The sequence below is a fragment of the Aristolochia californica genome, unplaced genomic scaffold (genome assembly GCF_029961685.1).
Source record: "Aristolochia californica isolate CCGP_79_NKW_82.1479 unplaced genomic scaffold, dmAriCali1.0.hap1 SCAF_1, whole genome shotgun sequence".
In the NCBI taxonomy this organism is placed as follows: domain Eukaryota; kingdom Viridiplantae; phylum Streptophyta; class Magnoliopsida; order Piperales; family Aristolochiaceae; genus Aristolochia; species Aristolochia californica.
In genome coordinates, this window is record NW_027181770.1 from 56,099,178 (window position 1) to 56,126,817 (window position 27,640).

The window sequence follows — 27,640 nt, forward strand, 5'->3', positions numbered from 1 at the left end:
ACGACGACGACAACAGAGTCGCGACGGGCCCCTTTGCCGCCTCCCCTGTTTCTCCGCCGTTTTCTAGACTCATATATCTATTTTTGAGAATCATAGTTGTCAATTATAGAGGAGAAATGGGTGTTCTTAGTTACCGGTGGTGAAACTTGTTGAGAAGCTTGGAAGTAGGGAGAAAAAGTTGGGACCAAAACTGTTGTTATGATTCGCCTTCCAAATTCTCCAGCGGTAGCAGTTGCCGTTGAATTTTTTTATCTCATTTCTCTTTCCCATTAATCTCCAATGGCTTTCTATACGTAACCAGCAGCCTTCGGTCTTTGTTCTCCCTTCGCATAGAAGAGTTCCATTAGCCTTGCAGAAAGGAAAATCATTTATAGGCTTCGGTTTGTGACTGGTCACAGTGGTTGTTAGGTTTCGTATATCCTGTAAACAAAGTGTGGGATTCATAGGTTTTTACACAAAAGTTTTTCTTTTTCCTGTTTTACTTCAACTTTGTACCAGTTGTAGGGAAACTTAAACTCAAACCTTCATGTAGAAAACCTCTCCACAAAAAAATTAGTATTTGTTTCCTCTTATTGTTTGAGGTACTCTCTTAATGTTAACACCACTCAAGTTTTTCAGAAGAAGCGTTTCAAAACTGTTGTTGTATGAATCTATGCTTCGAAGAAAAAACGAAAAAATAGGAATGTGATTAAGTCATCCAAAACCTTTTTTTTTTTATTTTTTCTCTATCTCAATGATCTGGTCTTCCAGTCCTTGAATCAAAACGATCTGATATAGTACAAATGGACAAAACTAGTGTTGTTTTTCAAATGAATATTTTTGTGTTTGATTATTGAATAAAGTTTATGTATAATTATGCAACTTTTATGAATAATTTTATACATAATGTATAGATAATTTTATGCAAGGTTAATATACAAAGGTTATGCCTAATTTTATATAAAATATATATACAATTTATTTGACATTTATTTTATGCAAAGTTTTAAATGTAGGTTGGAGCTCGAACTTAGTTAAAATTATTAAGCTCGTTTAAATAAAGTCTTACTCAAACATAGGCAAGTTCAGGCTCGGCTCAATTCGATATCACACCTAGTGGCACCAAGCCAAACCAACTCACAAACCGTTCGAATTCGGCTCAATTTAGTTTTTACTTGAGTTCAACTTGAGCTCAAACTTGAAATAAGACTTGTTAAAGTATAACAAGCCAAACTAGAGATTTTTCAAACTCAACTTGTTAACTCGTGAGTTGACTCGTTAATAGAGATTTTTTTACAACAATACCCTTTACTCTAATTGCTCTCGTCGATTCCTTGTTTAGTTGATTGATAATTACTCTTATTTACTTCAAACCTTAAAGGCAATCAATCGTTCAACCCTTTTGGGTCCCTTAACATCTAATGTTATTGTTTGTTAATGGAATAAACACTATTGATGGAGATATTTGTTCTTTCTTTTAGGTCTATTAAATTGGTTTTTATACATTAATATGTTCCGTTGCAAAGTCTTGGACTCTTATTTGATACCTTGCAGTTCAATGGTACCAAGGTTATCACAATATTTTATTTATTTATTTATTTTTATTTTTAAAGTTTTAAATGTAGGTTGGAGCTCGTATCCAGGCTCGAAAATTTGATTAAAAAATTTGGGCTCTAGCTTTATTCCAATTTTAGGCCTGAGGCTGAGCTCGAGCTCCAACTCAAGTTCGAAATATTCAGATTAAGTCAAGTTCAAATATATGCAGATTTGAGCTTGGCTCAGCTCTATGCCACCCTTACTAGTGAGTCCTCACCCAACTTGGATTTTCATATATCTGAGTCGAAAAGCCCTCTTTTTCCTAACATGAATTCAATTGTTCTTTTTATAACATTTGTTTGTGTTTGTTTGAAGATTAATGAAGTTTGTAATTGCATAGAGTTGAATCTATCTTTGGGAATGGGGAAACAAGTGGTTTAACTCATTTAAACCTAAGGATTCTAATCAACATTTTTCATTCAAATCATTTTATGCGAATTCCTGTCTTGGAGATTGATTGTGCAAAGTGGCTAACCCTAGAAGATGGTTCCGTTAGGGATCACAGCACTTCTCAAAACAATCACAATGCCTCCACTGATTACATACCCATTGGCTTCTCTCTCTCCTTCTTGGACATTGTCAATATTCACAATCTACAAGCATAGAAAAAGTGATATAAGAATTTAACTTCAACAATTACAAAATGTGAAGTTAATGGAGTTATATCACTTAGCTATATTGAACATTCTCAACTATAAATCAGTATTGCAGGATTATAGACCCAAAAAAAGATTGAAAATAGATCTCAAGGGAAAAAGCATTTTAAGGTGATCTATCTTTCCTGAATGGAACCGAATTTTTGTGTTACATGAAAAATATAAATTCCCTATGAAGATTCTACAAAACTAATTTATAATTCAATACCCTAACGTTTTTGCCAATCCTTGCATTCTTATCAATGATGGCCTTTCTTATCTGAGACTGTTCTCCAATCCCAATTGGGATTTCTTCTCCATTCTTCATCTTCCCATGCTGGTCATCCATCTGTTAAGTATTTCAACAAGAATCAGACACTTAAAAAGAATAGTAGAAATCTACTAAAAGCTTTACATTGAATAAAGTTTATCTTACTTGATAAATATCACTACCCATGATCACTGAATCCTCGATCTCTGCCCCATTACCAACCAACGTTCGCATGCCAATCACTGACCCTTTAATCTTGCAACTCTACACTTAAACCAAGACAAAAGAAGATACTATCAAGTTGGAACCAACGCCCATCCCAAAAAGACTAGCCAACTTATGAAACGTCTTTTCCAACTAATAAACTCAACATCTTTGTACTCACTAATCCATGTGGAACTATTCCTTAACAAATACCACGGTAGTGAATGGGTTAAGCTTAATCTCTGAATTTTAAACAGAATTGTTGCTTAAATTGTGAAGCATTTTGAAATGCTCGTTACTTACATTCAAGATGCAGCCATCGCCTATAACACTGTCTGATATGATGGCATTAGTGATTGAAGAAGGAGGGAGATACCGGGGCAAAGTGTATACAGGAACATCTCTTTCGAATAAGCCGCCACCATTGGAAGTTTCATGTCAGTAACTAAAGCTTTTTTTATGAAATTACATATGATAAGAATAACTTACTTAAATTGGGATGGTTTCTTCTTGGTGTAATCTATGTTGGCATGATAATAGGCCTCAATGTTGCTTAAATGATCCCAATGCCCTTCATATAAATAGGCTTCCACCTGTTCCAATTCCAAATCTTTTTATGTATATAAACCAAACCTTTTTTCAAGTTTGAAACATCGGATGATGAGATAGAGAGAGAGAGAGAGAGAGAGAGAGGGAGAGAGCATCAAAACCTTCATTCCTAATGAAATTGCACCAGAGATCACGTCAATTCCAAAATGCTTGGCTTTGGGGAAAAGCTCTGTCAATAGTTTTGTCATCACATCTCTTTTGATGACATAGATTCCCATGCTTCCCATGTATCCGGAGTCCTGTGTCCATTTTCTTTTGCTTTCTAACTGTAGATTCTTGGTGACAAAACCATAGTTAGATTACTTTGTGCATTTTGTGATGTTGTTTTTGTTGATCTTCCATGTTTTTGAACATGTACAGGAATAAAGAGAAAAAAGCAAGGAAAACATTCTGTCGCTCCAGCTTCAAGCAAGGGATCCAAACTACTCTCCTTGCAGCTGCTATTTTCTTTTAAAAGTTAATTAATATAATCATCACAGAGCAAAGACCGGAAAGAACTTACCTGAGGTGGGTTCTGTGAAACCCATTCTGGCTTCTCTTTGTACTCAAGAACCTCGTTTCTGGAACTTACTTTTAAGAATCCAAAACCTGGGTCTTCGTTTTCTCTGGTACGAGAAACAGCAATGGTGATGTCGGCGCTGCTATTTCTGTGAGCTCTTACCAGGTCTTCATAATCCATTCTGTATAGATGGTGACCTGGAAGTACAAGACATTCCACTATAGGATGCTCTTCAAGAACCCATAGGCATCTTCTAACAGCATCAGCAGTACCCTGTAGGATCATTTGTACATAAAGAATTCCATGATCCTTGAGAAAAGGAAGTTAAAGGAGCTTGGTGGTTTTGTTGGTATATACCTTAAACCAGTCCTGTTCTTCAAGGCTCTGATACGCAGCTATGACCTCTAGAAATCCTTCTCTCCCCCATCCAGCATTGGAATAAGCTCTGGATAGATGAGAATTAAGTGAAGTGGAGTTGTACTGAGTGAGAGCATATATTTTGTTGATGTTGCTGTTGATGCAGTTGCTAACAACTATGTCAATAAGCCTGTAATTGGCAGCCACAGGGATTGCTCCTTTAGATCTTGTTCGCGTTAATGGATAGAGCCCTGAATCCGACCCGGCACCAAATACAATGGCTGCTACACTCTGTTGTCAGCAGCCATAACCATGATTCAGTCGATGAAGAACTGGAGGACCTATTCTAAATGCAGGAAAAAAAGAGTGAGCTTCGTCCACTAAAATTACAACTGACAAGCAATACGTTGTTCTGTGCAGATTTTCACAGGAATCGTGAATGATCATAACCAAGTAAATTATTCGAAGAGAACTACTCTGGGTTCTTCGAATCATAGAAAAAGCAAGCACCAACATGACCTGATTCATAGGAGGAAATAGTGTGGGAAAGGAGTCAGATTCACAGGAATTAGATATGATTAGGCCTGTAGAAGATGAACAAAGGTGCTTGGATGTGGATTTACGTCGAGCATAAGATGAACCAAGAATCGGAAACTTAATAGCAGAGAGAGGTGATGTACGAGGGAGAGAGAACTGCAGCATTACGATTACAACAGAGAGAAACCAAGAGCACTTTAGACTTCGCCGATTGCTTCCTTTTAATCACTAGATTGTGCAGAGGAAGGAGGAGAATATGTCGCTTGCCTCTTCATGGCACCTTTGCCATGGTTGCGTCGCTCTGGCTCATCCTCGACATGCCGCATCTGCTTAAGCTGCAGAATATTTTGTCGAAAAATGAAGATAGCATATGCTCAAACACTACAAAAATCGATTTCATTTCGCCTGTACTAGCGTCTGAGGTTTCTTGTAGTGAAATCTGTTGGAGCTCTTTCTATCATCATCCGAGGCTTCCAGTAGAATACAGAATCTCTCTTTTGGAGCATAATTAGCACGTTAAATCTCTCAGATTTAACAGAAAGCCTGCCTTTAGAATTAAGATTGTCCGGAGAGGTGTGGATCGAGTAGAAGAAAGAGAAGGCAGAATACTAAAAAATTGAAGCTTAAGGCGTTAAGCCAACTTTGGTTTTGATTATGCTTCCCCAAAAGGCAGTTCGTAGGAATGAGTCGATTCCAAGAAAAGCACGTCTGCAATGTGATCCGTCTATCATGTTTTCCTGCAAATTGTTTTGTTCTTCAAGACAGGGAAGAATCACCATAATCTATTCAGTTGCCTACAGAACTCGAAAAAGGGCAAGTAGAGTTCCCAACCCACACAAGTGCAAGAGCAATGTCAATGTCCTGCCAAGCCACCAGGTTCCCCCTTTATTTGGAAAACGAATAGCCTGAACAGCTAGGGAAGGAAAATTTATTTTGCAGTTACAGAAAGTCTTGCTTAACCCCCCTCCTGCCCCTAAACATTGAAAATGATACAGCACCCTAAAAAGGGAAGAAAACACACAGTGGAAAGCATGGCTCCAAGATGACGCCTTGTTAATACCTGGCACGACATGAATTATCATCCAATATGTTCTCGAACCATCGTTGCCATCTCTATCTGTAAATGAAAACCATAAACTCAATAACAGACAATTAAGCCTTGAAATTTCATCCAGTTAAGCATTTATTGTCTTACACAACTGGTTGCAGTAGATTAGCAAACAGTCCCCTAATAAGATGCAGAAGTGGGTAAATGGAACTTTCCAAAGATAAAAACTAGAATAGGATCACTCCCATACATTCATGTTATTACCACTTATGACATTTGCAAATACTAAAGTGATTACTGACCATTTTAGTTTCAGCTTGATTATGTCCCCTTAGGGATGCTAAATAACATATTACACAAAAGAAATATTGGTTTAATAGCAAGCTTTCTATACTTCTCCTTGAAATTTGAATCTATTGCATTACTTCAACCGTTCCTCTGCAATGTGCCTTATTCTTACTTTACTGTAAATAACAAAATCCAGATGAGCATGACTTCCATTTTCTTTATTCACTAAGATTAAGAAAACAAAAAAGTTGGCAACTGTGATCAAACTGGGCCTTTGCACCAATGACAGCAATGACAAATGAGCTTACCGCAGTTAAAGCAGCTTCAGAACCTTTGTTTCCAGCTTTGCCACCCGCACGATTTAAAGCCTGTACGTTACCAAAAAGGCATTGTAAATCTTGCCACAAGAAGGTAGCGCACCTTGTCTACATCTCACAGAAGTTCAAATCTAGCCACCTTGTGGCCTACCTACATACCTATGGTACAGAAAGAGATGCAAATGAAACCCCATAGCTATTCAGACTACATGGCTATCTTTATTCTTACAGTTAGTAATAAGTTGATTCATTAATATTCAAAAGCCAAACAATATCCCAGTCATAGATTCACCTGATCCATGTCATCACAGGTCAGAACACCAAATATACATGGCACTCCTGCAATAACATAAAAATATTAGCGATAAAAACAAAAGCCTCAATTTTCCCAAAGCAAATGAAGTTTACGTAGAAAAAGATGATAAACAATGTGCCACGGGAGAAAAAAATTTATATCTTTCATTTTTAATGCATTAATTAATAGCCCTCGAGGTTGACATGGTCTAAAACCACCTTGTTAGATCTAGGGATATCTATTAGGCTAACTGGGTGGAGCCAGACAATAATGCTCCACCTGGTCTTAGAAAAATTTTCAGATATTCGAATTTCGGATATCCAGATTTCTGAAAACGATTGGATCTGAAATTTCCCTATCCAGACCGAATCAGGTCTGTTTACAGCCCTAGTCTTGAAGGGAGGAACGGAATTGAACTGTCCATATCGTAAATCTTTGAGAAGATTGCCTAGCGTATTCCAGTTTCATACCATCTATTACACCACGAGAGCCAAATAATCCAGCAATGGCTGCGCATTCGTTGTTACAGAGTCAATCCAAGACCTTGGAATGGACCAGATAGCCGTCAAGCAGATACAATCCAAACTTTATGTCTTATAAATGAAGTCTGAGAATCCAATTAAATTATATAACAGGTCATGACAGAGGCATTTACAAAAGCATACCATGGATAGAAGTGGGGACCATATCAATTATCATAAGCATGCCATGAAGCAAAGAATGTTTCAAAAAAGAAACTGAAAAGGATAAAAAAAAGAATCAACTTTCAGACTATTAAGAACATCATTCTATGATAAGAAACCTGAAGTAAAGCCTTAGATCTCCTTTTAGTTAAGAGTTTCTCTTGGCGAAAACTATACTCCACTCTGAATAGATAGCAGTTTAAAGAGAAAAAAGGAAACATAGTAAATTGTTGGTACTGCATTGAAAGATTAAAATGAGTTGGGTACCAGAATACGTCAAGCACATATGTTCTGCAGTCTAGATTTCTTTTAGTCAAAGGAATTTGACCATAGTGCAAAGGATTCATCAAGCTGTGGATTGGGGTTTGGCTCAGTGGGGATAGGCTGGGGGGTGTGGGGTGAGGTTTCTATTGTGAGATCTTGGGTTCAAGTCTCACCAGGGATCCAGGGGTATTGGGTGTATGCGAAAGTGCAATCAACATTCAAAAAACAATCAAGAAGATATCAATGCACGATATCCAAGAAAAAATATTTGAAAAATCATAGAGCAAAAAAAAAAAAAAAATCCTAACCTGAATTGAGACCAGCAGAAAGCACCCCTGAAGCAGCAGAATTGGCAACAGCGTCATAATGGGTGGTATCGCCTCTTATCTAATGAGATAGACCATAAGTTAAAGCCCAATAAAGAAAATTGTGCAAATGTCCAAGAGAAAAAGGGCAAGAATATGGTATATCCTTGTTCTCCTGTGTCTTCCCTTCTTACGTCATAGTTTCCAACACATGGTCAACTTCTTTTAGTCATCACAGTGATTTTCACACAGTAATGCACATTTTGGGTTTATTGAGGATTAGATTTTCTAAGAAAACGAAATTCACTTTTAGCTTCTAGGTGGAATGTTGAATTTGATGTGCATCCAGATAGAGAACAGAGTCAAAGAAAATACTCTACTAGATGTTCTGACATGTTTTTTTTTCTTTTTTGCACATGGAGTAGTTTCTCAAATGTGTTTAGGCATGAACGGATTCATCATCCATGAACTTAGAGAAATCAAAGGCGAATAAATCATGAAACTGTGCAGAAATTGAAACTGGTGGAAAGTGAAATATCATACCACAGCTCCAATACACAATATTGCATCATATTTTCCTGTTTTGCCAAGCTTTTGTGTGAGGACAGGGATTTCAAAGCTACCAGGGACCCACCACACCTGAGGCAAGAAGAGTGATAATAACTTCAACCATATTTAAGGCTAGACTAAACATTAGCAGCAGACTCACATGATCAATTTTCCAACTTCCTCATAAAGCATACATGGACAGAAAAAGAAACGCTTGATGAAGTAGAAACATAAGACGGAAACTGCTCATAAGCCAGCATGTCACAGGGTGCTGAAACACACTTCGTCACTTACAATCATCAAACCCCAAAATGCAACTGCCCTAGGAATCAGCAGTTTGGAGGCATGAAACGGACAAGCGGACCAGAATTGGCTACCTAAATCAGCCAAATTCACTTCGAAATGGGTCCAGTCAAAGGACATGAAACAGTTCAATCCTTTTCGTTTTCTCACTGCTTCATTGTTTCCACTAGTAAGGATTAGAGATTTCAAAGATCAAATTAAATCCACTTTCATTTTCTATTTGAATACATTACCCAAAAGCGACAACCGTGGAGCAACCACTTTTTCAACTTTTTTAAAAAGATACCAAAAGTAAATGCGACAAGGAAAGATTTGGATTGAGTTCAAAATACTTCAATATCTTCTTCTCTGACGGAATATCTCTTGAAAGTTTCAATAGCTCCCTCCAGCAACAACTTAGTCACTACCTCATTAAACTGAGCAACAACCTACGCAGTGGATAAGTACAAACTTAAAAACTTTAGAAAGAGAGAAAAAGGTAACTGAATATCCATCCAGTTTACAAGTCCTAGTCCAAAGCCGCAAACGAATCTCACCACAGCAAAACGAAGGCCTTCACATTTTGAAAAAGAACCCCTAAAATGCCGAACTCCAGCAGAAGCTACACACACCAGGCCCCTACTGTTTCCTTTACTCACCAAGTTAGTCGAATAACCTGAAGAACCAAACAACAAAAGTCCACCTCAGAAAGGAAGAGAAAAAAAGAAGGAAATTCAACAGCAAAAAGGGAACCGAACTTGCCACGATTTCCAGAATAAAAAGTGACGAAGGATTTTGGGTGACACCCAGAAAGGAAACCAGACTTGGGAATGGAATTGGTAGGAGAGGAGGACGAGATGCGGAGCGCAGACCTGGTTGCCATCAGGGAATCGGGGAAAGGTCCGTTCTAAGGGAGGTAAAGGGCGTCTCAATATACGAGTCCACATTTTATCCCATCAACTTCTCGTGTCAACTTTGCTGTAAAGAATTATTACTATTATTCTATTTAGCAAAAACCCGGTCTGAGACGGGTTTTATTCATATGATTTAATTCATAATTTCCTATTCCAAGGGGTTTATATGAAAACCCCATTGGGTGGCACCAAGCCAAACCGGCTCCCAAATCGTTCGATTTTCGGTTTAGTTTTTACTTAACTCAGCTCAATTTCAAACTTAAAATAAAACTCGTTAAGTATAACAAGTCAAGCTTAAAATTTTCCAAATTCGGTTTCTTAGCTCATGAGTCGACTCGTGATTCTCTCTTTAGTTAGTTGATATTTACTCTTATTTACCTCAAACCTCAAAGATTATCGATCGTTCAGACGATTTAGATCCTCCAACTTCTAATGTTGTTGTTTATCAATTGAATAAACAATATTGATAGAGGTATTTGTCTTTTCTTTTAGGTCTATTAAATTGGTAATAATATATCGGTATGCTCCATTACAAAGTCTTTGACTCCTATGTGATACCTTGCAGTTCAATAGTACCAAGGTCATCATAATATTTTTTTTTTATTTTTTTTTGTAATTTTATTTTTAACCTAGTTTGGAACTCGAACCCGACTCGATTATAATTTTAGGCTAGAGGCTGATCTAATCTATAAATATGACATCGAACCTAAAAGCTAGAGAAAGTGAGGATTTTCTTGTTCGACTTGGTCCAAAATGAAGTGCACTTGAATTACTCCCACATTTTTCCTCTTTTGCTAAATGGCTGAATTGCCGAGTCAAGTAGACTCTCTTGCGACTCAGTCTGAGGTACAACCACTATATTGCCTAAAACCCATCATATAATAATAAAATATAACAAAAACATACAAATAATGTTATTCTAATATATAATAAATTATTAAAATAATATTTTAAAATTCTTAAAAAACACTTGAATTATATTTTATCCCGAAATAGCCTTTACATATTTTCTTTCTATTTAATAAATGGTAAAGAAATAATAAGGGAAAATTACCCAAATATTTCGTCTATTTAAAAAATAAATAAAAAATAGATAAACAAATTATATTAACAAACTTTAATCCTTAAATTAAATTTTAAATACAGGCAAAAGTAATAAAACGAATTGCTACCGACCTGCGCTGCTGCTGCTGCTTCCGTTCGTTCGCGCCAATTTTTGTTTGTGGAAATGGATGAGACTCGGCAAGACCTCAATTCAATCCTCCCCTTCTTACCTCTCGTGGTCGGATCATCGTCTCTGCTCTGGCCTTCGCGCACTATAGAAGCTCTCAAAGCCCTCTCGGAAGGGCCTGGTTTTAGCGGTGTCGATTCGGGAGCTGTGTTTTTTGACACTATTCTCGAAATTAGAGATTCGGTCGGTCTGTCTGGAGAGCTACTGGATCCACATGCTGCAGCTGGTTACGCCCTTTTTTTCGATGAAGTAGGTATTCGTTCAGTATTGCTCCCTTTAGTTTTCGAGGTTTAGAATTGGGAACCTGCTGAAATTCTAGGTTTTTGATCGAGTTAGAGTTGCCCAACCGGACGAATTTCGGCTGATTTTTTTTATAAGTTTAATCCTTTGGTGGACTGTTGTTATTTGTTCTTCATTTGTTGTCTAAATTTTTGGAGAACTAGTTGTTCCGACATGCCATTTTTGGATTCACGTTCTGATATCAGCGAAACATGTTTGCAGTTTATTTGTCGTGTTGAATCAAGGAAATGGTTTGAAGTTACTGTTCCCGCATTAGCGAGTTTATTGTTGCGAATGCCGTCTCTGTTAGAAGAGCATTATCAGAAAGCCGATAACTTAGTCTGTCATGCAAAAGATGGTTCCGTCCTTAAAACAGGTCTACGAATTCTGGGTGTGCAAGAAGCTGGGATTGTGATGCTCAGTCAGGTATTTCTATTCTTCGACCATTACGTTGTAACTCATACTGTTTGAAATAGCTTATCAATTTACATTTGAAATCTGGAACAATTAGGCTTTAATATTACTTTGCTTCACTGCACTTGTTGTTGTATAGTACATACTATAAGAGTGCCAATGTTAAGTGCCTTCTTTTCACAGGAATTGATCGGCTCTCTGCTCTCATGCTCCCTTTTTTGTTTGTTTCCAGTTGATAATAGGGATTTGAAACATCTTCCTCCTATCAACTTTGACCAGTTATTTGGGTATGTGATTGCTGACCTTGACTTTTAGGTAATCTGTTTTAACTTTTGGTCTGTTTTGGGTATATAGTACTGTGGTTAGATTTATAGCTAAAGGCACAATGAACTTCTTCATGTTTCTGTGAAAGGTAGTGATGCTTCCCCAGTTACTAAGAATCTGAAGCCTTTGTAATTGTTGGGCATGTGAGATGAATGTTGTCATCTAGCTGGAGGCTAAGCATTATTTATAAATGATTAGGGCTTCAAAGTTGTTTCTAGATTTGAAAGAGTTTTGAGACACTTCAAAATAAGATCTCATAACCACTCAAAACCTTGATCAAGATGGATATAAGTATCTATGTTATTCACTTTGAACCAGGTAGACGATCATTGTCAAATGTCCGCAATAAGTTTTGTGGAATGTAAGTTTTCCAAAGACAAAAAATGTCAACTTTTTAATTGGCACGACAATTATTTTGATTTTTTGTTTTTTTTTTAAAGAGAAATGCAATTAATGAATTGAACTTTGCTACATGTTGATCAACAAATTTCATGTATCTTTCCAAATTAGTTTGTTTTGATCCATAGTGTTTCATTAGGAGTTCGGCATTTTGGTGATTTTGGAACAAGCCCAGTTTTTATGTCATCTTAGACCACCTTGGGTATTCAGGAAATTTTCGTAGAAATTTTATAATTTTGTGGGGTTTGAATGCTTTTCTAGTTTGTGAATTAGTAGACTTTTCTTAAGTATATTTTTCTTAAGACTTTTCTTAAGTATATATTAGCTTATTTCTGAGATATCAGTAAATATTTATATATACTTAATTAGTTGGTGAAGTTTTTTCTTTGATTTGGTTTTTAGGTACCTATATGCCTATGGAAAGCAGAGTCAAGAACATAAACTTAAATGCCTCAAACATTATTTTGAACGGATATGTTCTTCTATGCCTATGGGATCTGTTTCTTTTGAGAGGAAGGTCCTTCCCTTGGGGCAGAGTGACTTTGGTGTTGCGTATCCTGATATAAACTTTTGGAGCAAGTCTGTAGCGCCTCTCTGCTCTTTTCTGGTGACTGACAGTAACTCTTAATTACTAGGATGGACAAAACCTTGAATCTGCAGTTGGCTTTTTACTTTTAATGTATTCACTGAGTTTTTTCCTTAGTAAATCTGTTTCAAAATGATTTATCACTTTATCCATCTTGTTTTTAGGTTTTTGAGAAAGGTTTTATAGAAGATCAACATCTTGATGCTCTCGAAGTAGATTTTGCCAACAGATATATCGGAGGAGGTGCTCTTGGCGCAGGCTGTGTTCAGGTTCTCCATTTAATGTTTGAATATGAAGGGGTTACCTCTTTATTTATTTGTCCAGCAATTAAACTCTTGTGTTTTTCTTTCTGACCTTTTGTGTTTTAATTGATGTAGGAAGAGATCCGTTTCATGATCAATCCTGAATTGATTGCTGCGATGCTTTTTTTGCCTTCCATGTCAGATAATGAGGCTATAGAAATTGTTGGTGCAGAAAGGTTTTCAAATTATAGAGGGTATATTCATGTTGAAACCTTTTCTAGATGTACTTTATCTATTTCTTTTCCTCGTATCCCCACCCTTTTAAATGATTAAGATTGAGGTTCCATTTATGTTAATTTTAGTCTGAGTACATTAATTTATGAAGCGTTATCATATTTTCCACCAACTGTGCAGCTATGCAGCCTCATTCATTTTCTTGGGTGACTATCTGGATATGAGTAAATTAGATTCACTGGGGAGGCGGAAGACAAGGATTGTGGCTATCGATGCTTTATGCAAACCATGGATGAAACAATATAAAGTTGAGGGGCTCATTCGGTATATTACCTTCTTCCTGAGAGTAGGCATGCTTGTATCAATTGGACAAATATGCTGTTTTGCTTACCTAATTGGCTGTATGTCAACGTGATTAAAAAGAACTTAACAGTTTTTCTCATTTAAACATTTCTGGTTGTCATTCTTTTTCAGTTATACTTTTTCTGTTATAGCACTTATTATTCACTCATTGAGCTGTACTAGTTGTTGGTTGTAAACAGGGAGACAAATAAAGCTTTCTGTGGTTTTAGTGATCTGTCAAACTGTCTAAAGTGTCAAAAGATTTTTCATAAAGGTGTTTCCTCTAGGGATCAAATGGTCCAAGACATCAGTAGTGCAAGTGTTGGCAGCAGTGGCACTCTTCAAGTGAGAACTTACCTGATACACTTTATTTTACTTCATTACTTCTCACTTACTGAGTTTTCAGTATAAATGGATATCACCACCACAATTCTTGGCTTACATTGGTTTTAAATTTGTAAATTGTCTGGTGAATGTAAATTCTTATCCTCAGGGTCATTGTGGAGAACCTAACTCAACTTCTACCGAGTTATCAAGTGAGAGATCTAGAGATATGAACCTGACTGAAAATGGTAATCAGGAATATAATCAAGCTTCTGAAGCTCAAGAGAACATTGGAGTGGCTACTGGGAATTGGGGATGTGGAGCTTTTGGAGGAGATCCAGAAATCAAAAGTGTAATTCAATGGCTTGCCAGTTCACAGGTAATTGTGTTGTCTGATCTGCACAACAGCAATTATCTTGTAATTATATTGTGTCCTTACCAAATTTCATGCTGCAAAACAACTTTTCAATAATCTTTTCTCAATAACCAGCTTCTGAAACTTGAGATAATTTACAGGCATTGAGACCCTTCATTCTTTACTATACATTTGGCGAGAGGACACTGTCAAGATTACAAGAGGTAATTCTGCAGTGAACTAAAATAACAATTACACCTGTTCCAGCAACAAACTGATATAATTGGATACCGTCTTGCTTTATTCTATAGACAACAGACAAATTGGTATATATATAATATAACCTGGAATTTGGAATATGATCCCTTTTATCTAAACTTCTTGGCAGGTGAGTCAGTGGATCCTATCACATGAATGGACAGTAGGAGATCTTTGGAATATGTTGGTCGAGTACTCCTCTCAGAGGTTAAAGGGGGAGACACACCTTGGCTTCTTTGACTGGCTTCTTCCTCCAGCACCTTTGCAGACAACACAATGAGACTGCGATCATGTTCAGGGTTTAAAGAGAAGATTTTCCACTGTAGATGTGAAAGGGGCATGAGATAACTCCTTAGTATTATAGTGCTAAGGACCACGAAGTCATAATTTATAATGGCGATGCTTTTACAGTCTGTGCCCAGATATTGAAAACAATAGTGACTTCATTGTTTCTTTCCTATTTTTAATTAATTTCGTTGTCTTTGCCACAATGAGAATACAGGTTTATTGCGTAATTACCTCAAGTTAAATTTTATATCATCCATGACATGATTAGAGTCAATTGACAAATTGGGGGGGAAGTTAAAGAAAAGGTAAGCAATTTACCCCTCTTTAGTCTTTACAATAAAAAAGAACCCATCTCGGGCTTTACTGATCGGCTCTAATCTTTGTTACCAGTTGTGATCCATATTCCATTTACAGATGTCTTGATCATCCTTCCAGGTGGTGTAAATTTCAGAAGTTATGCCCTGAGGGATGCCTCACCTGGCATTTCGTCAAAGTTTCCGACATTTTTCTCCTTAACTGAAATAGTTTCTTGAATCTTTCTAACTTGAATTTTGCTTCCGTTTTTAATGCGAGTAATTAGGAGCTGAATGCTTCTGAAGTATCCAATGCAAAGAAAAGCAAGAGAAAGCAAAAACCTTTAAATCAGATAAGCGGAATGAGGACGATAACAGAGCTGATCGGTCTACGACAAACGTGAAAGGACAAACCAAGAAGGAAGAGGACGATAATCCATTACTAATGACCAATGAGAGTTGACGAGGCAAATCAGAGAGGTGATTGATAGGCACCCAGATGTTGAGGAAGACATGGATTCTGTAGAGAAGAGGAAAAAGATGGAAAAGCTCTTGGCAGATTATCCTTTGGTTGTAGACGAGGAGGATCTGGACTGGCCCGAGGAAGCAAACGGCCGGGTATTCAATTTGGATCAGTTCTTCAACAAGATAACTATCAAGAATGTCAGGAAAGATGACGCTTGGAGAGAGCCAAGAACAGATACCCTCTAACATGTGAAAGAAGAAGAAAATAAAACCACCTGATAGTCTATATAACTATGAAAATGCATAGCATGTCATTAGCACCTGCAGTTGTTTACACTCAAAAAGGTCGTGTTGTCTGTACACATCAAAATCCGCCCAACTCTGTATTTGAACTCATCAGTTGATAATACGACTTTAATCTGGTTAGTATCCTTTATTCCCACGAATCCGAGCTCTCATATCAACCTGAGGAAAATCAAAAGTTTTTATAATGAGCACTTGCAAATAATGAAACCCTTGTATCAAAAACATTAGTTGTTAATTCATGAAAAATCTCAACAGGTTTCATCATTTTCAGAAAATAAAATTTTCTGGAGGTTTAAATGCAAAGGCACATGTAAATCTGATCTTAGAAGGTGCTATGTCTAAGTTAGTTGTCTTGGGTCATAAAATTTTACAACATGGAGAGAAAAAATTATGCTATTAAGAATATAAATGGAATAGCTTATGCCATTCCATTTTTATATATCATTTACAGCCCTAAAGATAACAGTTTCTGGTTGAAAATAAAACTTTCACTCACTGGAAGGACAGACTTATTGGACCTACAAGCCTGTTAAGAAGAAACTTGGAAAAAGGATAAAGGTCCAACAATATTCTGAAAGCAGTATTTGTTTGCTTCTATTAAGAATAACAGGCCTCTCTGAAAAAAACATTAATGGACTTCCCAATGATGGGAGCAAAAAGTGCCCCATGAAAAGGAAAGGGAGGTGTGATTTGGATATGGAATCACCAAAACCTCAAGCTCCCAAATAGTCCATTTCATGGTTGCTGTTTCATAAACCAGTGGCAGTACATTGGAAAATTCAACATCCAAGACTTTCCCAAAGAATATCAAAAAAAAGTATTCATACAAATTCATTCAGAAAAATGAATCAGCATGATTTTGTTCTGAAACTATCTTGTTCTTGACTGTAAAATCTGAAAGAAATGTCCAAACTGCAATTCCAGCAGAACTTAACTCCAATTGAAACTCACTGCTCAGGTGTGATAGAGAGAATTGAAAGCAATTTCAGTAGATTATCTTTTTATCATGATCACTAACCTCACTTAAGCTCCAAAATTCTTGAGTTCCTATTTAAGCTTGGGGTTCATTAGTAAGATCACTTATTACTTGTCCAAGTCTATTTGACAAGATCAATTCCTGAAGTACAGTAGATTTATTTATTTATTTTTGACTTTATAATCTTTTTTTTAAATGATTTGAACCAAATAACTTCTTCTTTCTCTTAATCTAATGAGAACTGTAAAAAATGAAGGTCATATCCAAGATTTTGGTACCATATTTGTCCTGAGATTCTGCTATGGAGAAATGAAGTCTTTTTTTTTTTTTGTTTAGTAAAAAGACGTGAATTTGGGTATGAGCTCCTATGTTTAACTGAATAGAGCATTGCCTTTTATTGTGCAATGGTCAGTCTGAGACTGAAAGCTGAATTTAATCCAATTTCCAGATTTGATCATACACAAGAACCCTCCCAAATTGTGTCAGGCACACAAGAACCCTCCCAGATTGAAAGTGATTCGTGCAATATGTCAAGATGTCAAGTTACGACCAACACAAGTCATAAAGTAAGCAAGATAAAGCTCATCTCCAATTTTTATACTTGCAATATGGAAATAATTTAATTTTAACACCTAATGACAGATTTTCTAAATAATGGTTCGAACAATCTTTCCTGCCCATCCTCTAAGATGTCGTATGAATGTTTGATCTGATTTGCAAAGAGCATTTTACCACCTAAACAAATCTGACAAAAAATTTCCAATACAATAAATAAAATGATTTTACCCAAAAGAACACAGATTCAAAGTCTTCTCAACATGCCACATCAGACAAATAACTGCCAGCACATCAGTGTCTCGATGATTCCTCTTTTCTAATAATTAACTGGGAGCATTCTATAAGCTCCTTGTAAATTTAGTTCAAGGGTTAACAGCTATGCAACATTAGAAGTGGCCTCCTTAAAGCCACCTAAGAAGCCACGGCTTTTAGAGGTCATCCCTCTATGATTAAGGAGGTAGTCTGTGTTATGAACTTCCAGCTCCTTCAATAAAAGGAGGATGCTTCTTGATGCCACCACCAAGTCAAGTTTAAAGAAGTATCAAGCCGCCACCATGCTGGCAGAAATCATTTGATGTGGTGCATTAACCAGCTGAGGGAAGAATGAATTTGTGATTTGGGGAAATATTTTAGAATGTTTAATCATGCAGTAAATATTTTAATACATAATTAGGGAAAAGGCTCTGAATGCAAATGATATTGTAATGAATACTAAGTTACTTTCTTTCTTTCAAAATGATATGTTAAGATATACTTGCAGTGTTGGGGCTACAACTGTCATAAATCCATCCTAGTTTCTGAAAAGCTTTACTCTGAATTCTTTCTTTTTGTTTTCGGAAAAAAATCTTTTCTCTGAATTATGACACCACTGAAGAAGGATGATGAATCAGAACAGTCAAAAAAAAGAAAAGAGAAGAAAAGAAGAATGAGGATCATAAAAGTATTACATATTAGCTTGTTTATATTTGAAAAAACAGATACTCCACATTATGCCTTTAAACTGCAGATTTTTGTAAATGTCATGTTAAAGAGAAAGAAATCATGCCTACAAAAAATATGAAGAAAAAAGCAAAATATCTGTTACCCCTTACACAAATAATATCTAAATGTATTGCTAGGCATGCTGCAGACCACTACCCAAAATTTGACAGCCACTTCGAGGCTTGTGACCTTTCATATAGATTATCAGAAATATAATTTTTGAAGCAAAAATATATGAGCAACAACAAAGTATGAAGCAATAAGACCATCTCAACAATCAGTTATCATTAAAAGAAAATTAATATCATGCAAAGCATAAATCAGTTGTTGATGAATTGTGAACTAACTCCATAGAAAATAAACATAAAAAAGCATGTTCATGATATGTGAGACAAAAATAACATGCCTGGCCTCTTTTGCAGTTGAAGTAAGTCTCTCGCAAACCCACACACTCAGGAGATACGGCTGGGCTTGTTTCTCCTGCACATTCCCTGTATGATCGCTTATCAACCTGAATAAAAAGAAATAGCTCAGTGTACAGACCATTCAATAGTAGCCAAGTGATTTGAATAAGAGGAAAGCAGTAAAATTAAAAAAAACGCGACCATTCAGCACGCATCATCAATTTGATTAGTAATTTTCACCTTTTCTTTTATTTTAATTTGTCATTTTACTCCTACTCTTCCTTGGATGAGAAAAGTGGAAACTAATAAGCAAGAGATAAAGAATGGCACAAAAGTAAAGCACTTTCTGTATCACAGTACAAGTTCTCCATTAGGATTATCCAAACAACAGCTGCCGTGCATAAAATAATACTTGTTGCCCAGAAAAAAAAAACAAAAAACAAAAAATTTTTGGGATATGAAGTACTAACATATCAGCAAACTCCCTTAAAACATAAATGAACTGTCTAGGTGTGTGACTTTGCGGATAATGCTGACTGACCAGCTACTCTGGTCTAATCCAGGTAACCGTAAATGCACTACAATGCTCAATGGAAGCACAGATAGGGTGACCCGTCACCATTATCTAGGCTCCATCTACATGGTTAAAAACCAAATGAATGGATCCGATATTAATATGCATGAAACTGAAAGTTGAACTGTTAAACTGTTTAGCAATCCAAAAAAGAAGTGTATAGCAAATGGCTGTAGCATACGAATTGCAACTGAGAATAAAATTTACAAGTAAAATGGTTAACAACCATTCTGACCAAATAACTGAAATAATGGCTTTTGGAGCTTGGACCAGTATCTTCATGGTAAGCGACCTATAGTTTATGAGCCTCGAATTATGGCTTTCAGAAGCACAGTAAACCATATAATACAAGCAAGCCTAAAGGCAAAACTCTAAGAGTGCAATAATCCAGGGTATCAGGTTCAATGAATTCGATTAAACAAAATAGTAGCCATAGGACAAAAAGGAAATCCCTGGAATGTCCAATCAAGAAATCATTTTTTTTCGAAATCGAGAGAGAAGAGCCGATGACCTTAACACAATCGCTCTCGCTAAGGCATTTGACGAGTTCCATAGCCAAGCCTTTGCAGGATTTAGCCATGCCTTTTCTCAAATGATGCTCTAAACCAAAATTTCAATCACCAACCAAGAAGAAAGCCTTCTCGTTGTACTCTATTTCCCTCCTCTCCGGTACTTCCTGTCGAACTCGGCACTCATTTGCCTGGCTCATTCTACTTGTTCTTCTCTCTGATTAAGATCAACGGATGAGACAAGTCGGTTTATCAGTAATATGAAGCTGATGTTTGCCACGTGTACGATATGTTAAGAAATTAAAAAAATTCAATAACAATATTATTTACAGATAAAGCCCGGCGGACCTAATTCGCAAGAACGCGATGCTTACTCTCCTTGGCGGGAACCATTGAATAGTTGTCGAATTTTTCTTCTTATTTGAAAGCAATCGAAGCTAGAAATTGGATCCTTTCAGCTGATCAATCATGCCGGCGGAAGTTGGAAAGAACTTCGTCTGGGGATATGGCTGATGTTCTTTCGACAGAGAGGAAAAGCCTCTGGGCGTTCTCATTTCAACGAGAAGAAATGACTGAATTTGAGATAGGAAAAAACAAAGTGATGGACGATCTGCGATCCACAAGACCACCTTTAAAGGCCCATAGACCTGATTGGAGGGGAAAGGTATCCGTTATCTTCTCGCTTCTGTGATTTGATAATCACATGTCCAGTGCTTCATATCCATTTTGCTTCTATTTCTGTCTTCTCTTCACATCTTGGACCTCTAATCTTTATAAGTTTATAATTCACTTACTGAATTATCCTAAATTCATTTTTGGTAATGGTTGCGTACTAAAATTTTGGATATTTATTTTATTGATCAACAAGTCATATCTGGTGATTCATTCATTGGTTTTATTCATGTGGATTATATTATGTAGATCAGGTTCATCATTTATAATGTCAGCAAGCAGAGTGTATAGTTCGCATTTGGATTTCTAGATTACTTACTTGGTTTTGTGTTCACTCCGTTTTTTAGCTATAAGAAGCTCCCATTCATGCATCTTAATTATTTAATCCGTCTCTCTTTTTTTATTGTTTGTTTTATTTTTTGTTTGTGCGGAAATCGTTGATGATTTGATGAAGCAACTGCAGCTCCGCAATAACTGTTTGGAAAGGGTCCGAGCAAATCGAGCACACCTACTTTGGAAAATGAGGACAAATAGAAGCACAGCTGAAGATCAGAAGGTTATTCTGTGCCACTTTATCTTCTCCTTGTTATCCAAATTAGTTGATTTTCATGTTTTAGTTTGAGGAGTTGTTTGACTCTTTTTAGGACTATTAATTGCTCTAGTCTTAACGTTTGACGACCCATAATGTCATCCTTCTTATCTGTGTGTGGTGATTATCTTAATTATGTCTAATCATTATACCATCTTAATTTTATGGAATACACATTTCTCAAAAAAAAAAGTGTGTACTCTTCTCTTCATTTAGGTTGGATTTGTTTTTTGATTTTTTGGTCATTAGTCAAAGCTCATGGTTGAATGCTTTATTCCTTTTCCTTGTTATAGGAGATTATGGAATCTGAGTTCAGGAATATAGTCTCAGGTGAAATGAAAATGATTCAGCAGTCCTCTTCAAATGACTCTTTAGCATTCTCCATAAACAGTGTCAATGATAGTTTATGGGAATATGATGGCCCAAACACAACCCATGAATTCACAGAAAGCGAATTTGGCATCGTCAATGAAGAACTATTAATAGAAATGGATAAGGTCTTCCATGAAGAACTCAAAGCAGAAGCAGTTCAACGAGGTGCACAAGCAGTTTTTAACATGTTTATTTTTTTGTTCCAAACTGTGTATCTTGTATAATGGTTTAAATGCTTGCTTCAGATAACTTTCCATACCATTTATTCAGTGTGTGTTTGCTATAGTGTTTCCCACATTGTGTGAGATCATGCTTTAGTAGAACTCATGGTATTGGCAGCTTGCTGGAGAAATAGAATTTAAAAAATCAAGGTTGCAATTACCCATAAGCATCAAATACTTCTTTTTTTTCCTTTGAGAAACTGATGATTGCATTAAGAGACCGAAAGGCCAGCAAGCAAGCTACAAAATGAGGGAATCATTGATCATAACAAAGAGAGATTGGTGATCTCCCTCTTCGGCAAGATGGTCACCAATGCAATTAGCTGACCTATTAACAAGAGACTATTTAATTATGAAACTAATCACATATTTCATGAAAGATATTCCAGTGCCTCCATGAATGCTCTGAGGACTTGCTGTATCAACGAATGACTGCCTTCAATTTGCCTTCCACCTCTTAAGGAGTAGAGAAATGGGAATGATACAGCTGCAACCCATGAAGAACTGCAAATAGCTCAGCCAAAATAGAGTCCTTGTCACCCTAAGGGGCCAGGAAATGAGATAGCACTAGACTCATCTGTGCAACGAATGGCACCTCTATAACTTGCCAACACATGATTATCATAAGAGCATCCTGAGCTCCTATGTTCAGGAGGGGACCGAGATGGAACATTAGGCTGCATGTAGGCTGAAAGATTTGGAACAAGCTTCCATTCAGCTGCTCGTAATCATCCATCTCTTATGTTGCTAAACGCATGGATATTACAGACCTATGAGAGAACCTTTTGCTAGATGCCCTCAGTCATCTTCTCAAAAGAAAAGAGCCGCCTGCTTCTTTCAAGCCACAACATCCATGGGATGAGAGCAAGGCAAGATTTTTATAATGAGCATCAAATACTTGTTATACTTTTTTTATTGGTAAAAAAATTGAATACTGAAAGAAAAAAAACTAACAAAAGAAAATAGAATAGTGGATTTTTACTTTCCCTACTAAAATTGGGCTGGTTTCTTCAATGTGACTAACCAAATTAGGAGGTTTCTTCCAGCTAATAGTTATACAATTCAAGCCCAAACCAGTGTGGGACTACTCTCGTGCACAGAATAACTCACTTCTAGACAACTAACATAAGATCAGGTGTACAACTATAGAAGGTGAACTTTTCATCCACCAACAGTCTCCTTTCTTCTAGGCCTACTAACCTACCTCAGATCTTGAAGAACATACATGTATGGGCCATAGAGAACAGAAATGAAGGCCACAAAGAATAGAAACATGGGCTTGTATTGGCTCTAATACCATGTTTCTCCTAAATAACTAGACAAAGTTAGTAAGCCTCTTTCCAACTAATAAGTGTGGGATTTTTCAAGTTCAAACCAATGGAGGCTAACTCTCACTCTCAGATAACTAGCTTGAGATGTAGAGTACATGTACAACTATCGATTGGTGGTGGTCTTTTTTACCCACTGACACTTTGTGTATGATCATGTTATTGAAGAACTAACAGACTGAGAAACTTTTTTTTATGAACTCATTGAATTAGGAACTTGCTTGGAGAACATCACTCATGCAATGGATCTTGATGGTTGTAAAAAAATTCTGGTTGAACATTGTGGTGTGGCTTATCTTGTACATGAATCTTTGAAGGAAAAGCAGTCGAAGAAAGAAAATTGTTGAAAAACAAGTATAGGGGCATTTTAGTCATTTGACTTTATATTTATTTATATGTCTTGATGTAATCTTGTTTTGTATGTCCAATTATGTCTATGATCCACGTTACATGTAAAAAAGACACGTAGAATGGGAGATATAAAGAGATTGGGGTTTCACTTAAGCAAGGGTATACTTATAATTGTACTCAAGCATCATCATAAATAGAGGTTGGGGGACATACACTCCCCCCCCCCCCCCCCCCCCCCCCCCCCCAATGCAGATCTCTCTTGAGATTTCCTCTTCTTCACCTTCTCTCCCTCTCATTCTCTCTCTTCAACTCTCTCTTCTCTTAATATTTACAAAAATAATACACAAATCACAACTAAAAGAATGCCTCTCAGCTCAAAATAACTTTTCAAATAATAATGATCTGAAGTACAAACTCTCATACATTTAGGAAAAAAAATGAATGACCATCCTGTAAAAGAGTTTGAATGTCCCTTTGTTTAGTTAATACACATTTACCTGAACATACATATTCTTTTGGAAATAGTGACATCAGCTATTAGTTTTTGATTTTTCTTTTTGAGTGGTAATAGATTTTATTGAAAGAACCAAAGCAACAGAAACAAAGAGCTAAGTGTGGGAGGCAACATTAACAAAAGATGTTGACACTTCTTCTTGATTTGATTAATGAGAAATTTATTTGGAAAAGCTAATGAAATATCAGAATTGAAGAGTAATTAGAGAAGTTATCAAAATACAGTTCTAAATAAGCATTTAACTTGTTCTACCGGGGGTATATATTCCTGGGGAGTGACTTTTTCCATGTTGTATGTTAATGTGTATATCAAGTGCTTTTGGAGGCTGATAATATAAGGATTTGAGTTCTTTAAGTAGTTTTGAAGTTTGCCTTCACAATGGACTTCTTGCCCATCTGAGATGATTTCTGTAGAAAAGCTATCCTTGTTATATAGTCTCATCAATCGTCTTCTGATATCTGTTTTATATGTAGTCTATTTGAAAGTTTTTTATATTTGATTTCATGGTAGGATCTACATGTTTGACCTTGATTTACTTATGGTACTATTCAGACACATTTCACGTTTGTCCAATATATTGCTTTATCCCGTTGAGTTTTGTGTAGGATGAACTGGTATTTATGTCTTGAATAAGAGTTCTCATTATTTTATATTTTGTATTAAATAAGCCGTGATGACTTTGAATGAAATATGAAAGCTTTTTAACAATAAAGCCCAACCTCGATGTGACCCAAGTTCAACATTTTCTGCTTTAACCAGGTGCACTCCTTTTTAATGATTATTTGCAAGCAAACATTTATTTCAAAAGTGAGGGTGGAAGAACGAGGATGACATCAGAGTTAATGTTCCAATTGATAGCTGAGATTTGGATTTGCTTACATAACTGCGTTTGTTTAATTTATTTGTTTTACTGACTGATGTAGAGTTAGAGGTTTTGGAGACAGTGTATGAGGAGGAAGATACATACTTAGCTCAGGCAGTGTATGAACAAATGCGACTTAACGATGAAAAGGTAATGCACAAAGATACTAGTTCACTGTTTTAAGATTTTAGTAGGATTACTCGTAAGTGTAATAGCACTTCATTATCATGCTAGAGATAACAGAGACTTGATCTAAGAACCCTATCCTCCATGTCTCCATCGAGGTAAACCCAATCCACTCTTTGTTTTTCTGTGGGGATGTTCTTGTTTTTCATTCATTTTATTGCGGTAAACCCAATTTCTACAGTCGTTTTCCTTTTGTTTTAATTTAGCCTTTCTTTTCATTTTTTCGTACTGATCACGTTTTAGACAGGGGAAAAGAATAACCTGTACTACCTGAAACTATATGAACACACAATGGTAGCATTGATACTAAAAATATGTTCTTCTCATTGTCGTCTTTATTTCTTTCATAATTTGATTCTGGGTAGCTACATAAAGCTTCTTTTGGTATGTCACTTGCTGATAGGAAACGTTTCAATTTCTTTTAACCGTTTTCACCTTCTCAGAAAATCCATCTTCAACGCAACTGTTGGTTACTTTTGTTTCCTTCCTGCCGCTACTAGCAACATGAGTTGTTTATATTTCCTTTGGTGCCAGGCTGAAGGTAAAGACACATTTTGGTGTCCGATCTGCAAGCGAGGAGAACTTCAACAAAATAACCTTTTTATTTCTTGTTCCTGTTGCAAGCTTCAGCTTGACATTCAAAGTGACAAGGTGCTTTTGTCATTATTGAATTCTACATTCCTTCCTGAGGATTTTCATGACATCAGTTGAGATATGCCATTCAATAAGGGTCTGTTTGGAACCCCTAGAAAAGAAAAAGAAAAAAAAAAGAAAATAAGAATTTGATCATTATAATTCCCAAAAATAGTTAGTGAAAATGAGATAATGATCAAATTCTCCTTTTCACTAACTATGTTTTGGAATAATAATTGTCAAATTTTTATTTTCTTTTCTTTTTTTCCATGGGGTTCCAATAAAGCCCGAAGTCTTTGGATCAGAAGCATTCTAAACGCAATGAATGGCAAAGACCGATCCCTCTGATATTCAAATTTTTTTGTGTCAGGTAAATCTGGATTTTTTACGGATTCGTTTGGCAGAAGCTCATGTGGAACACCTTGATAGAGGATGCCATGCAACACCCAAGTTCTCCCTGGAGGCTAAATTCAATATAACTGCATTGTATGTGTATTGCCGTGCTTGTGATACCTTTGAAATTGTGCTCTAAATTATTTGGTTCTGCTAATACAATGTAAATTATCTTATTAGGTATGGCTTGATTACTCTTAGAAAAATATTTATTCCATAGAACAATTGTTCATCAACCATTAGGTAGAACATATCTTGATCAGAAAGATTCCTTCCGTTTAACCAGTATGATATCTTAATCTTTTACTTTGCAAATTGCAACATTTTAATGCTTCAAGAATTTTGAATTAAAAACAGTGTCATGGACTACGTTATCTCCCTAGCAAACTAAAAACACTTGCACACAATTCTATCACACATCGAGATCCTTCATGCCTGGATAAGAGATGATGATTGATCTGGCCCAACCATCCTCATGTTTGATACTTTCTCCAGGAGAAACTATGAGTATGCAACCCGATTAGAGGTGGGTTAAGGATCACCTTAACCCATTATCGCCCAGGCTTTTGGATTTTGTAGACGTGTGATTGAGAGGAACTCGAATTTATCTTCACTTACCTAAAATAGTTAAGTGTAAAGAGTGAAAGTGAATTACATAAGTAATTTACTTTCATTCGTTCTAGTGTAAAACGAGTTAAAGTGGAATCCGAGGGTTCACTTTCACTCGCTTTCTCTTGACGCTTCTCTTGCCCCATCGTTTACGGCTAGGACTACTGGGGTATCTAATCCCATTCGCTCCCCTAGCTTTCGTCTCTCAGGACTCCAGACTTCCTCCCAACTCCAACCTCTCACTCAACACCTTCCTCTTCACACTTCTCACCCTTACTCAATTGTCCTCGGTCGTTGTCTCTTACCCTTCTTCTCTGTTCCCCTTTATTTATCCTCTCAAAGCCCTAAACCCTAATCCGACGATATCGTCCCCCTCTCTCTCAAAGCCGAATTTCATAAGTCGATTAAATTAATATTTTTATTATTTTATAATTATTTTATTAATAAATAAAATTTTAAATAAAACCATCTCATAAAATTATAATCTATCAAAGCATTTTTATATAATAATTTTTTTAATATAAATTTATGACTTTTAATATTATATTAAATTAATAATTTAAGAGTGATAATTTAGATATTATAAAAATAAGAATTTGGTCAAGTATCTAGACATTATAAAAGTAAACATTTTTTTGTTTTAAGTATTCTATTCTTTTTAACTAATTAAATTAATATTTTTATTTTCCTTTGTAATTATTTCATTGATTTAGACTAAAACTAAAATTTATCTTTTTTTATTAATAAAAAATTAAATAAAACCATCTTATAAAAGTAAACATGGTTGTTTAGGTTTATTATTTTATATTAATTAAATTAATATTTTATTTTAAAATTTAAATTATTTATTTTGTTTTATTAATTAAAATAATAATACTATCTTAATAAGGTACTAATATATGGGTGGAACTTTCTCAAGCGAAGCCCTATCAATTC

At 36.0% G+C, this 27,640-nt stretch overlaps 5 protein-coding genes across 8 annotated transcripts; 2 read left to right on the forward strand and 3 right to left on the reverse strand.

The window, feature by feature from the left end:
- Positions 1–2,051: 2,051 nt before the first annotated feature.
- On the reverse strand, positions 2,052–5,006 carry LOC137949068 (inactive glucose-1-phosphate adenylyltransferase small subunit 2, chloroplastic). Its single transcript, XM_068795339.1, has 9 exons — positions 4,968–5,006; positions 4,151–4,441; positions 3,797–4,066; positions 3,396–3,560; positions 3,175–3,278; positions 2,989–3,088; positions 2,647–2,745; positions 2,440–2,559; positions 2,052–2,168 (listed from the first exon to the last, which is right to left on the reverse strand). The coding sequence occupies exons 1-9, from the start codon at positions 5,004–5,006 to the stop codon at positions 2,052–2,054; spliced, it is 1,305 nt and encodes a 434-aa protein (XP_068651440.1).
- A 372-nt stretch (positions 5,007–5,378) lies between these two features.
- Positions 5,379–9,629, reverse strand: LOC137962148 (6,7-dimethyl-8-ribityllumazine synthase, chloroplastic-like). Of its 3 annotated transcripts, none has more exons than XM_068808888.1 (8): positions 9,484–9,629; positions 9,276–9,394; positions 9,072–9,167; positions 8,431–8,526; positions 7,891–7,969; positions 6,633–6,679; positions 6,332–6,391; positions 5,379–5,804 (listed from the first exon to the last, which is right to left on the reverse strand). In XM_068808888.1, exons 1-8 carry the CDS (start codon positions 9,599–9,601, stop codon positions 5,766–5,768), a joined length of 654 nt encoding a protein of 217 aa, XP_068664989.1. In that variant the 5' UTR covers positions 9,602–9,629; the 3' UTR covers positions 5,379–5,765. The 3 variants fall into 3 exon arrangements, with proteins under 3 accessions (XP_068664989.1, XP_068664983.1, XP_068664996.1); XM_068808882.1 differs by having other exon boundaries at positions 9,481–9,629; XM_068808895.1 differs by lacking the exon at positions 9,072–9,167 and having other exon boundaries at positions 9,481–9,629.
- A 1,218-nt stretch (positions 9,630–10,847) lies between these two features.
- Positions 10,848–15,121, forward strand: LOC137962171 (poly(ADP-ribose) glycohydrolase 1-like). The gene is made up of 11 exons (XM_068808904.1): positions 10,848–11,112; positions 11,365–11,568; positions 11,740–11,843; positions 12,682–12,886; positions 13,030–13,134; positions 13,243–13,361; positions 13,522–13,665; positions 13,884–14,028; positions 14,177–14,386; positions 14,524–14,586; positions 14,751–15,121. The coding sequence occupies exons 1-11, from the start codon at positions 10,861–10,863 to the stop codon at positions 14,898–14,900; spliced, it is 1,701 nt and encodes a 566-aa protein (XP_068665005.1). The 5' UTR covers positions 10,848–10,860; the 3' UTR covers positions 14,901–15,121.
- Positions 15,122–15,954: 833 nt separating this feature from the next.
- Positions 15,955–20,138, reverse strand: LOC137962180 (uncharacterized). Its single transcript, XM_068808913.1, has 3 exons — positions 19,977–20,138; positions 18,894–18,998; positions 15,955–16,131 (listed from the first exon to the last, which is right to left on the reverse strand). The coding sequence occupies exons 1-3, from the start codon at positions 20,043–20,045 to the stop codon at positions 16,090–16,092; spliced, it is 216 nt and encodes a 71-aa protein (XP_068665014.1). The 5' UTR covers positions 20,046–20,138; the 3' UTR covers positions 15,955–16,089.
- A 201-nt stretch (positions 20,139–20,339) lies between these two features.
- LOC137962197 (uncharacterized) lies at positions 20,340–26,278 on the forward strand. 2 transcript variants are annotated; one of them, XM_068808933.1, is made up of 7 exons: positions 20,340–20,638; positions 21,110–21,202; positions 21,529–21,772; positions 24,781–24,828; positions 24,945–25,033; positions 25,604–25,720; positions 26,073–26,278. In XM_068808933.1, the coding sequence occupies exons 1-7, from the start codon at positions 20,480–20,482 to the stop codon at positions 26,232–26,234; spliced, it is 912 nt and encodes a 303-aa protein (XP_068665034.1). In that variant the 5' UTR covers positions 20,340–20,479; the 3' UTR covers positions 26,235–26,278. The 2 variants fall into 2 exon arrangements, with proteins under 2 accessions (XP_068665034.1, XP_068665042.1); XM_068808941.1 differs by lacking the exon at positions 24,781–24,828.
- Positions 26,279–27,640: the final 1,362 nt, after the last annotated feature.